This window comes from Oncorhynchus clarkii, chromosome 19 (genome assembly GCF_045791955.1).
Source record: "Oncorhynchus clarkii lewisi isolate Uvic-CL-2024 chromosome 19, UVic_Ocla_1.0, whole genome shotgun sequence".
In the NCBI taxonomy this organism is placed as follows: Eukaryota; Metazoa; Chordata; class Actinopteri; order Salmoniformes; family Salmonidae; genus Oncorhynchus; species Oncorhynchus clarkii.
Window position 1 is genome coordinate 39,095,838 of NC_092165.1, and position 12,386 is coordinate 39,108,223.

General features: G+C 42.9%; 1 protein-coding gene across 14 annotated transcripts in view; it reads right to left on the minus strand.

The window, feature by feature from the left end:
- Nucleotides 1-12,386, minus strand: part of LOC139375161 (spectrin repeat containing, nuclear envelope 2b) — a 143,586-nt gene that overhangs the window by 56,268 nt on the left and 74,932 nt on the right. For 13 of the 14 annotated variants that reach the window (XM_071116696.1, XM_071116688.1, XM_071116699.1 and 10 more), the window contains 8 exons: nucleotides 9,631-9,744; nucleotides 9,264-9,416; nucleotides 9,019-9,165; nucleotides 8,749-8,853; nucleotides 4,811-4,903; nucleotides 4,468-4,572; nucleotides 2,761-3,375; nucleotides 1,233-1,424 (listed from right to left, as the gene is read on the minus strand). In XM_071116696.1, coding sequence (XP_070972797.1) covers nucleotides 1,233-1,424; nucleotides 2,761-3,375; nucleotides 4,468-4,572; nucleotides 4,811-4,903; nucleotides 8,749-8,853; nucleotides 9,019-9,165; nucleotides 9,264-9,416; nucleotides 9,631-9,744 — 1,524 coding nt within the window. The remainder of the gene's footprint in view (nucleotides 1-1,232; nucleotides 1,425-2,760; nucleotides 3,376-4,467; nucleotides 4,573-4,810; nucleotides 4,904-8,748; nucleotides 8,854-9,018; nucleotides 9,166-9,263; nucleotides 9,417-9,630; nucleotides 9,745-12,386) is intronic. The other variant, XM_071116694.1, reaches the window with a different exon arrangement.

Consider the following 12,386-nt stretch of genomic DNA (forward strand, 5'->3'; position numbering starts at 1 on the left):
GCATCTGAGGCAGGTGCTAGGAGTCATAAGGCTCCATGTGAAAGGCAACCTGCTAGGGTTAGAGTCCATTTGGGATTGAGGTCGTGAAAAGGGTGGTTCCTGGAAAAAGGGTGTACAGGGTTCTCTAAAGATGTTGATCAATTTAAATATGAGGCTAGATACTATGAGATGCTGTGTTTTTGTTTGCCTACAAAGCCTTCATTCAAATCTGTCGTGCTATAGGAATGTGTTTACCCTCTGAAACTTTAATGCTGGGGTCAGATTACACGCCCAGAGAATCCAGGCTGGATAGTACCAGGTTTATTCTAGATTGAAATGGTGATAGCTAAGAATATATTGTGAACACTGTTGATGTAAAAAAGTAAGAACATAATAGTCTATATTCCAGAACTGGCTGGTCCTACAAGTGATTTTCCAATGATTTGCCCACATCACCACAGCAATCATAACTAATGCTTCATTGCTGCATGTCTTTGTTTAGCATGTCTAAGGTCATGCAAGGAAATGAGACTGTAAAACTATTAGCTAATTCCATTTACAAATAGCCATTTGGAGTAATTCCCTGCAAATCAGAACAGTTAGTGCACTTGACAAAAGCCTATCTAGTACAACTGATCGTGGCCATGTGGCCAGCACCTTTAGAAAATACACTGCACCCTGAAGACAAATACCATCAACACATTAGCTGGACTTCACTGTTTGTTCAACCTTGCCTCATTTCAAACACTAACCTATCTGCCTGTGAGACAGCAGCACTTTCTATCCAACAACTGGTGGTGTTTACTAAGACTGAATGAAAAAAAACAACTCCCACCTGCAGCAGTAGGCAAAGCAGCTAAAAGCAGGAAAATGACTGTTGATGAACCTTGATCACTGGTGATTTAGAAAGACTTTCAACTATGGACAAGGCAGGTCAATAAATAAGAGAGGTTGTTAAGGAAATAAACCTAATAGTCAAAGCAGATGATTGGCATGACATCAGAACGACTGATAGTGATGTACATCATTAATATGACGCCGCTATTTGTGGTTGTAAGTAGATACCGAATCCCTCTCATGTGCTAAAGAAAAGCATGAGCAAACCGATAAGACGAATACACAAAAGTTTATGATACTGAGGCGTCTCTTATATCCTTTCTATTAACTACCTTGCCTGGGGAAGTTCCTGGATAAAGCCCCACTCGGCAGGTCCTCCACAGAGCTGAACTTTGACACCCGTCTGCAGTTCTTACCTGGCACGTGAGGAGCTGCTGCTCCACACTGTCCTGCATGCTGGCAGTGGCGGCCCGCTCCAGCACTCCAAGGGTGTGCTGGGCTCTCTCCAGCCAAACCTCTAGCTGGGTGGCCTGCTCACTGTAGGCATTAAGCACCTCCAGAGTGGGGCAGGGCCCAGTCAAGGCTGGGGCTGGGAACACCCCTGGGGCCTGGGACACAGACACACAGCCACTGAGATTCCTCCTGTACCAATCACCTCCCCCTCACAATCGGCTAGTAGGGACAGCAGATAGGAGGAGAGGGAGTGGATGACATTCTTAACTAATACTAGTATACACTGACAGTAACTGACAGGCACTGGCCGGTGAGTACTCAGGCTACAGCTGACTGTCCTGGGGATTTCGGCACTTAAAAATCTACATCTCACACCACCCCATTCTCTTTCTTTTTCTCTCTTTTGTCTCCTCACTATTTCTCTGTCTCTCTCTCTCTCGCTCTCTATTTCTCCGTCTCTTTCTTTTTCTCTGTCTGTCTCTCTCCCTCTTTCTTTTTCTGTCTATCTGTCTGTCTCTCTCCCTCTTTCTTTTTCTCTGTCTGTCAGGTCTCTCTATCTGTCTGTCTCTTTCTCTGTCTGTTTCTCTCTCTCTCCCAGACTGACTCTGCCTCTAGTTCTCTCTTTCTTTCACCCATGGTGCCCCACCCATCTGTGGCCAAAGCCACTTCCTGAAAGCGGTGGCAGGTAGGCTCAGAGGGAGCTCCGGTGACAGGGACTCATTATCACACACCCAGTTAGAGGCCCCAGGCCACGGGGGCGGGGCTGAGACAGAGGAGGTGGATCTACTGGCAGATCAGTCAGCTGAATCGGCAAACCTCCTTATTCGCTCCTTCAATCTTTTATCTTTCTCTCTGATGTACTATCTGCTGTTGTTTCCTCTTGCTTCTGTTATGCCAGTTCTTTTAAATTTGTTATCCCGTTTCTCTCCTGTCAGCACATATGCACATATAGATGTTTGAGGCACAGACAGGGTGAGAGTGTGAGAATAAGATGTAACACCATGGTTAGCACCATGAGTCACTCAAGCCCTCTACACTGCTGTACATTACAGTCTTTACTTTACATCAAACGGATCACTCAACAGGGATTATTGAAATCATTCACAAATGTGCATCATTATGATAATTATCAGCATCATTACTGTGTAAACCCATTCCATTAATGTGACACTACAGTTGTGAACAGACCTGGGTTCAAATACTCTTTGAAATACTTAAAATACTTTGAAGGTTTGCTTTATTCTGCCTGTAGTGACAGATGGGTGTGGTTTTGCAGTTTTGGGACCATTCTATTGGTTCCATTAAGCAGACAAGTTCAATCAAGCACAGGTAAAGTGCTTGAAATGATTTCAAAAACTATTTGAACCCAGGTCTTTGTGAAACATCGTTTAAGACCCACTCGTGTGTGCACTCGTAGACCACTGTGGTTGCATGGTTAGCAGGGGTTAGGACTGTTGGGCCTGTATTGTACTGGGACGTTTCAGTGCTTACCAGGGTTGCTGCTGGATGCACACCCTCCATGTCCTCTTCGGTGGGTTTGAGTGTGGTCTGGGGGACAGTGTGTGTGCTGACCACGCCCAGGGTGGTGGTGGTGGGGGGTGTCTCCTCAGGTGCTGCTAGAGGGGTAGATGCCTCAACTTGCACAGGTGTCTGGTGTGTGAGATCAGAGGCTGTGTGTGTCTGTCCAGTGGATACATTGAGTGCCATTTCTATAGGCTGGGATGGTGCCGTGAGCAACCCTGTCTGAGGTGCGCTTTTTTTCTTTCTGGGCATTGGCTGGGGCACTGTGGGCCTCTGCTCTGGAACAACCAGAGCCTTCTCAGAGGGTGGCTGAACCAGACAAGCCTGCCCTGCCTCAGATAACACCAGCCTACTATCCACCTTTGACAGCCTCATCGTTGGTAAAATGACTGGAGTTACTGTCTGGATGTCTTTGGGGACACTTGTGTCCACTGTGACCTCAGTGAGTGTCTGTACATCCTCTGTGAGTATATGTGCAGCAGGTGAGCCCCCTGGGTGTGTGTGTGTGTCTCTGATGTGTGTCTTCAGCCCCTCTGGGTGGCTGTCATCCCCCCTCCATGCAAGCCCCCTCTGTCCCATGAGCTCCTGACACAGAAAGAGAGAGACGGGGGGAGTAGATCATTTGGCTGGATTTATTTCTCTTTTCTTTAGTTTTGCCACATAAGAAGAAGCAGCTGTATTTGTTCACAAAGGACAAATTAAAAAGAACATCCTACAGTACAGTACATGCAGAAGTATTAAGACTAAGTACTATATTAATATCAATTAAGTTCAATCAGTGCATTTTCATGGCCAACAGTCATCTTGGTAGTGTATACTTTACTATAAACGTACTTGCTTGGGACTGTATCTAAAGTATAAATGGGAAAATACTAATTCCAAGAATATAGTTTTCCACGCCGTCCTGCTTCCAGGCAGTGGTGGAATAGTGTGTAAACAGCATATTATGCAAAACGATCATGACTCATTGAAATACAATGCATATGTGTGTAAGCAAGCACATAGAGTAATAAACTAAACAGATATGCATATTGCTTCGAGGCATGTGCAATTATACTGAGTCTTAAGGGTCAACAACGTCTAATAAATGTATATTATACATTATAAAACAGGATTCACAAATGTGGTTACCAGTATACGATTTTATGGAAAGTCCAAATAATTATCAACGTATCAATATCAAGTATGTTTTTTGATCATCAAACAACAAAAAAGGACCCATGCAGTACAATATAGTATCCTTTTTAAAAACGCACCCCACATCATCAACTCCTTTCTTTCCCTTCCAGTTAGAGGAATTGTCTTTGTTGTAAAAGAGGTGGTCTGCCAGCTATCAGTAACCGGGGATGAACCAGATTCACATGAGCCTACTCCCTGACAGTTCACTGGATAGCATGCTTAGTTGTCATTTATCACGTAAACATATAAAACTATAAAAATCGGAATTCGAATTCCTGACAATGTGATTACAGAATGTTCAGACCCATACTGCAACCTGTGAGAATCAAACTGCAGTATGATAGAATATCTGGGATTCTTCCGCCATGTAAATGCACCGAACGTAGATCGAGATAGAGAGGGAGTCTAAACAATGGGTTCTACTCCAGACTAGGTCTAGGACACAATACATTGGGACTTGGAGGATTTTGAGAGTTGAATGGAGGGGGGTGTGTTTACCATGCTTTCAGACAGAGACTGTGTTCTGACTGTGCCCACAGGTTTTGATAAAGCTTCGGACACACTTGTTCCTGAGGCGACCGAGAGACCCACTACAGAGAGGTCCTGAAGAGACATGAGCAGTGTTACAATGTGGACACTACTCAGATACAGCATCAGTCATTATTATGTTATCATCCATGAGAAAACCATACACAGTCATTCATTAAGGCACTAAAACAGTCCTGTTATATGTAATGTTATGTTCTACATGTTCTTTCATATGAGGGTTGTTATACATGTTACATCATACAGTGCTGTTAGGTGCCATTGTCTGACTCCCATAGATGGAGGTGTCTGGTACCTGTTCAGTTGCGTCCTGACTCTGTTCCATGGCTGTGGTTCCCCCTTCTTCCTCAGCTGCAGCATGGCTCCCTTCTGCTGCAACCTCAGGGTCCTGACCAGAACAGCAACACAGTGGAGACAGTCGATAACAAATCTACAAACATTTTAATGAAATAATAGGCAACAACAAAAAACATCAAAACTATGAAACACCCTGGATCTAAAATAAGGTGCAGATATATGAGTAAAAACAAACGTTTTAAAAACTTCTCATAGATGTTTTGGTAAAAGTCATTGGCAAAAATTGCACCACATTGCCCCCTAGAGGTAATCAATCACATCGGCAGCAGTACCCTCAACATTCTGAAAAGTAAAGAGGAAGACTTGAGGGGACGGCATTAAATAACAACGACCCACCTGAAAACAAAATAGCAACATAGAGAATTGAAATAAATGAAATAGAGAAGATACTGATTTTATTGTCAAAGTAAAAATATGTGGAAAGAAACTGAACACAGACAAGCAAATTTCCAGAGTGTGTGTGAGACCAGCAAGGAGGAAGAGGAGGAGGAAGAGGAAACATGGGAACAAGATTATAGGGAAGCAGGGTTGGATATAGTGCCTCCCAGCGCTGCAGTGAAACAGGGGGCAGAGTGACCCACGGGCATGTCACAGGAAGGCCAGGGGCAGTGATGTCAGAGGGTCCAGTAGGACACTGGAGCTCTGCCCCAGACAGCCACCACAGAGAGCCTCCTCTCCCCTCCTCCTCTTTTTCCTACCCTCCCTCTTCCTCCTCCACAGGACATGACACGCCCCTGGACTCCTGCCACGCCAAGTCAAGGACACATGCACAGACATACAAACAAGCTGAATGATGGGAACACATGCACGTCCCGGAATAGAAGCACACTCTAAAAGAGAGTATGACAAAGATAGATTGAGAATTAGAAAGAGCAATGCTCTTATTTGGTATACATTTAAATATAATTGGGTTAGTCATGCTTCAGTGTTGTGTGTTGCATTAGGCACATGGAACAATGTCATGAATCGTTGGCTACTGAGTTTTACAGAACCGTAAACCCATACTAGAAACTGTAGGAATGGACACTGTCTTTGAGACTTACTCACTGTACTCACATTGGTCGCCTTATTGCAGGTCAGGGTTCATGTGTGGTGGGCTGGACGGGGCTCATGTGTCATAGGCAGGGGGGGTCTCTATGTCTCGCTCTTATACACAATCTATTCAGAAACTCCTATCCACCCTCTCTGAATATTAAGTAACTTCCCTGGAATCTAGGATATCCTCATCTCTATAACTTTTTGGAGTTTACTGTATCTTTTTGTTATATGACTATATCTCAGATCACTTTAAATTGATGTCCCACTGCTTTCACAGGTTATAGGTTCACCCACTTTTATAATATTTAGCTAATGTCAGTAAACTGAATGCATGGCAATATATACATACAGTTGAAGAAGGAAGTTGACATACACCTTAGCCAAATACATTTAAACTCAGTTTTTCACAATTCCTGACATTTAATCCCAGTAAAAAGTCCCTGACTTAGGTCAGTCAGGATCACCACTTTATTTTAAGAATATGAAATGTCAGAATAATAGTAGAGAGAATGATTTATTTCAGCTTTTACTTATTTCATCACATTCCCAGTGGGTCAGAAGTTTACATACACTCAATTAGTATTTGGTAGCATTGTCTTTAAATTGTTTAACTTGGGTCAAACATTTTGGGTATCCTTCCACAAGCTTCCCACAATAAGTTGGGTGAATTTTGGCCCATTCCTCCTGACAGAGCTGGTGTAACTGAGTCAGGTTTGTAGGCCTCCTTGCTTGCACATGCTTTATCAGTTCTGCCCACAAATGTTCTATAGATTGAGGTCAGGGCTTTGTGATGGCCACGCCAACCATTACTTTGCTGTCCTTAAGCCATTTTGCCACAACTTTGGAAGTATGCTTGGGGTCATTGTCCATTTTGAAGACCCATTTGCGACCAAGCTTTAACTTCCTTGAGATGTTGCTTCAATATATCCACAATTTTCCTTCATGATGCCATCTATTTTGTGAAGTGCACCAGTCTCTCCTGCAGCAAAGCACCCCCATAACATGATGCTGCCACCCCCGAGCTTCACTGTTGGGATGGTGGTCTTTGGCTTGCAAGACCCCCTTTTTTCCTCCAAACATAACAATAGTCATTATGGCCAAACAGTTCTATTTTTGTTTCATCAGAGCAGAGGACATTTCTCCAAAAAGTATGATCTTTGTCCCCATGTGCATTTGCAAACCGTAGTCTGGCTTTTTTATGGCGGTTTTGGAGCAGTGGCTTCTTCCTTGCTGAGCGGCCTTTCAGGTTATGGCGATATAGGACTCGTTTTACTGTGTATATAGATACTTTTGTACCTGTTTCCTCCAGCATCTTCACAAGGTATTTTGCTGTTGTTCTGGTATTGATTTGCACTTTTCGCACCAAAGTACGTTCATCTCTAGGAGTCTCCTTCCTGAGCGGTATGACGGCTGCGTGGTCCCATGGTGTTAATACTTGCGTACAATGGTTTGTACAGATTAACTTGCTACCTTCAGGCGTTTGGAAATTGGTTCCAAGGATGAACCAGACTTGTGGAGGTCTACAATTGTTTTCTGAGGTCTTGGCTGATTTCTTTAGATTTTTCCATGATGTCAAGCAAAGAGGCACTGAGTTTGAAGGTAGGCCTTGAAATAGAACCACAGGTACACCTCCAATTGAGTCAAATTATGTCAGTTAGCCTATCCGAAGCTTCTAAAGCCATTACATAATTTTCTGGAATTTTCCAAGCTGTTTAAAGGCACAGTCAACTTCGTGTATGTAAACTTCTGACCCACTGGAATTGTGATACAGTGAAATAATCTGTCTGTAAACAATTGTTGGAAAAATTACTTGTCATGCACAAAGTAGATGTCCTAACCGACTTGCCAAAACTATAGTTTGTTAGCAAGCAATTTGTGGAGTGGTTGAAAAACAAGCTGTATTGACTCCAACCTAAGTGTATGTAAACTTCCGACTTCAACTCTATATACTGTATGTTGACAATAGGCCCTTTAATGATGTGTTGTTTGATGCTTCATGTCTGTCTCCTATTTTGAGACCTTTTCTCCTTTTGATAAACCTATATCCCCTATGTTATAAACATATATCCCCCCAACCCCTATCCCCTACTAATGTTATATACATTATATATTATAATAAATTATTCATAATTTCTTAGGTGTTCGTTTTGTATTTGAATATGGTATGTCCCTCCCCCTATGTAATAGTGAGGTCATCTTGTAAAAAGACAGAATAGTAGAAAAACAAAGAGTTATGAAAAGCATGCAATGCTATGATGATGTCCTGCTTTATTAAGCACTACAAACTAACTAAGCACTAAGTCATTACAAATGTACCATTAAAAGCCACATGACATACGGAGCATGACCTGCCTACCCCTGACCAGTGTCTGTGATGTTAGAACAAGTCATCTACTCTCACATCTCATTTTTAGAATATAAATCAGATTACAGCTGACACAAAGTAGTGAGGTGAGACAGGTTAGAGGTAAGACGGGTGGCAGATGAATGAGTGTGAGACAGCTGAGTGTGAGACAGCTGAGTGAGGGTGAGACAGCTGAGTGAGGGTGAGACAGCTGAGTGAGTGGGAGACAGCTGAGTGAGTGGGAGACAGCTGAGTGAGGGAGAGACAGCTGAGTGAGGGAGAGACAGCTGAGTGAGGGTGAGACAGCTGAGTGAGGGTGAGACAGCTGAGTGAGGGGGAGACAGCTGAGTGGGAGTAAGACTTCAAAGGCTTCTAAACTATAATAGACAGCACAGTCTATGGATGTGTGTAGTCAGACAGGTACAAGATACTACCAGGTAGACACATGCTAACAACATGTCAGACTGTCTACATATGGGTGACTTGATTTTTACCCGACTCTTCTCCGTTCCCCAGCTGAGTCTCTGTTCAGGAGAAGACTTCAGCGCGTCTTCCTCTACATGGACTATCTGGATCTGGCCCTGTTTCACTCCATTCTCCTACAAAAACAGAATATCTTGGTCAGGTTCAATCAATCACATTTATTTATAAAGCAATTTTTACATATCACAAAGTGCTTATACAGAAACCCAGCCTAAAATCTGAGGATCATTATAGTGAGGAGGTGACCCATGCAGTGGTGTGGCTGTAGGGAATGATCTCACATCTGCTTCCTCAGTGGCTGGTAATGTTGAGCTGGGCACAGAAACATTCTCTGTGGAAGAGGTGGGTACAGTTGGGCTAGGTGCAGGGACCTTCACTGGCGGTAAAGTGAGTGTCTGTTTCTTCACTATGAACTCCCCTGGAACCATCTGAAAATAAAGGAAAATAAAGGAAAACATTCATCCTGAGTGTACATTTGAGAAAGTGTGTTTGTGTGTAGTGAGGAGTCATTTATTTGCCCAGCCACCTTCTCCAGCTCTTCTAGCTGCTGTTGGAGCTGGTCCACTCTCTGAAAGACAGTGAGGGTCTCCTCAGCCTTCTCTGGCAGACACAGGCCTGGCTTACAGCTCTGGATCTCTGCTATGGTCGTCCGCAAAGACTGGATCCTGTCCACACACACCTGTATAAGGATATACACACAGTGACTCACTCTGGGTTACAGGAGGGAGACCAGGGCCTGTGTTCACAAAGCGTCTCAGAGTAGGATTGACGATCTAGAATCAGGTTTCCCATTTGTTATTCATTATGATCTGAAAGGCAAAACTAATCCTAGATCAGCACTCACTCTCTGTCCCAGGGCTAAACGTGCCAGATACTCCTTTCACCCAGCTCACCTTCAGGCTCTCCTCTCTGGGGCTGGGAAGAGTGTCAGGGGACGATAACAACGTCCTGATCTCAGTGACGTCCTTCTCCATCATCTTCACCTCCGTCTCTATAGCTTCCACCTCCTACACAATCAGAAAAGAACATTGGGCAATGCAGAGAGAGAAAGCGAGACAGAGAGAGTCTCTCAGAGCATTCACAGTCAGCCCACACCCCTATCAGATCACAGCAAAATCACAGTTTACTTGAACAGAGAAATACTCAATCATGAGGCATCAAAGCCAAAGGAACTGAATAATATTAAGAAATGCTATAGATGGAAGGAAATAGTGTGGAAACCTACCCCCAAAAAATGAGGCAACAACAAATTCAATCCCTTTTAGACAACTTCCTGGACAAAACGTAATAGTGAAGGTGTAAACTTGGCAGTAGAAAACCTAAACAGTATATTTGACCTCTTAGCTTCCCTATCAAATAAAAAAAATGTAAAACAGAAAACCAAAGAAGATTAACAACAATGACAAATGGTTTGATGAAGAATGTAAAAACCTAAGAAAGAAATTAAGAAACCTGTCCAACCAAAAACTTAGAGACCCAAAAAACCTGAGCCTACAAGGCGTAGGTGAATCACTAAAACAATACAGAAATACACTATGGAAAAAGAAGGAACAGCACGTCAGAAATCAGATCAATGTAATTGAAGAATCCATAGACTCTAACCACTTCTGGGAAAAGTGTAAAACACTAAACAAACAACATGAAGAGTTATCTATCCAAAACTGAGATTTATGGGTAAACCACTTGTTCAGTCTTTTTGGCCCTATAACAAAGAACAAACAGCAAAAACATATACATGATCAAATACAAATCTTAGAATCAACTATTAAAGACTACCAGAACCCACTGGATTCTCCAATTACATTGAATGAACTACAGGACAAAATACAAACCCTCCAACCCAAAAAGGCCTGTGGTGTTGATGGTATCCTCAATGAAATGTTAATATATAAAGGCCACAAATTCCAATTGGCTATACTTAAACTATTTAACATCAGCCTTAGCTCTGGCATCTTTCCCAATATTTGGTACCAAGGACTGATCACCCCAATCCACAAAAGTGGAGACACATTTGACCCCAATAACTACCTTGGGATATGCGTCAACAGCAAACTTTGGAAAATCTTGTGCATTATCATTAACAGCAGACTTGTACATTTCCTCAATAAAAACAATGTACTGAGCAAATGCCAAATTGTCTTTTTTACCAAATTACCATACGACAGACCACGTATTTATCCTGCACACCCTAATTGACAAACAAACAAACCAAAACAAAGGCAAAGTCTTCTCATGCCTTGTTGATTTCAAAAAAGCTTTTGACTCAATTTGGCATGCGAGTCTGCTATACAAATTGAAGGAAAGTGGGGTTGGGGGAAAAACATACAACATTCTAAAATCCATGTAGAAGATGCCAGAGCTAAATATGAGGTTATAATTGGCAAAAAAAACACACACATTTCTTTCCACAGGGCAGTGGGTTAAGACAGGGATGCAGCTTAAGCCCCAACCCCTTCAACATATATATCAACGAATTGGCGAGGGCACTAGATCAGTCTGCAGCACCCGGCCTCACCCTACTTGAATCTGAAGTCAAACGTCTAGTGTTTGCTGATGATCTGGCGGTTCTGTCCCCAACCAAGGAGGGCCTACAGCAGTACCTAGATCTTCTGCACAGATTCTGTCAGACCTGGGCCCTGACAGTAAATCTCAGTAAGAGAAAAATAACAGTGTTCCAAAAAAGGTCCAGTTGCCAGGACCACAAATACAAATTCCATCTAGACACCGTTGCCCTAGAGCACACACAAAACTATACATCCCTTGGCCTAAACATCAGCGCCACAACTTCCACAAAGCTGTGAACGATCTGAGAGACAAGGCAAGAAGGGCCTTCTATGCCATCAAGAGGAACATAAAATTCAACATACCAATTATGATCTGGCTAAAAATACTTCAATCAGTTATAGAACCCATTGGCATTTATGGTTGTGAGGTCTGGGGTCCGCTCACCAACCAAGAATTCACAAAATGCAGAATTCTGCAAAAATATCCTCCGTGTACAACGTAAAACACAGAATAATGCATGCAAAGCAGAATTAGGCCAATACCCGCTAATGATCAAAATCCAGAAAAGAGCTGTTAAATTCTACAACCACCTAAATGGAAGCGATTCCCAAACCTTCCATAACAAACCCATCACCTACAGAGAGAGACGTACTTGGAGAAGAGTTCTCTAAGGAAGCTGGTCCTGGGGCTCTGTTCACAAACACAAACAGTCCTCACAGAGACCCAGGACAGCAACACAATTAGACCAAATCATTAATTGACACATTGGAAAGAATTAACAAAAAAACAGCAAACTAGAATGTTATTTGGCCCTAAACAGAGAGTACACAGTGGCAGAATACCTGACCACTGTGACTGACCCAAACTTAAGGAAAGCTTTGACTGTGTACAGACTCAGTGAGCATAGCCTTGCTATTGAGAAAGGCCGCCGTAGACAGACCTGGCTCTCAAGAGAAGACAGGCTATGTGCACACTGTCCACAAAATGTGGTGGAAACTGAGCTTCACTTTTAACCTAATGCCAAATGTATGACCATATTAGAGACACATTTCCCTCGGATTACACAGACCCACAAAGAATTTGAAAACAAACCCAATTTTGATAAACTCCCATATCTATTGGGTGAAATAGCACAGTCTGTCAT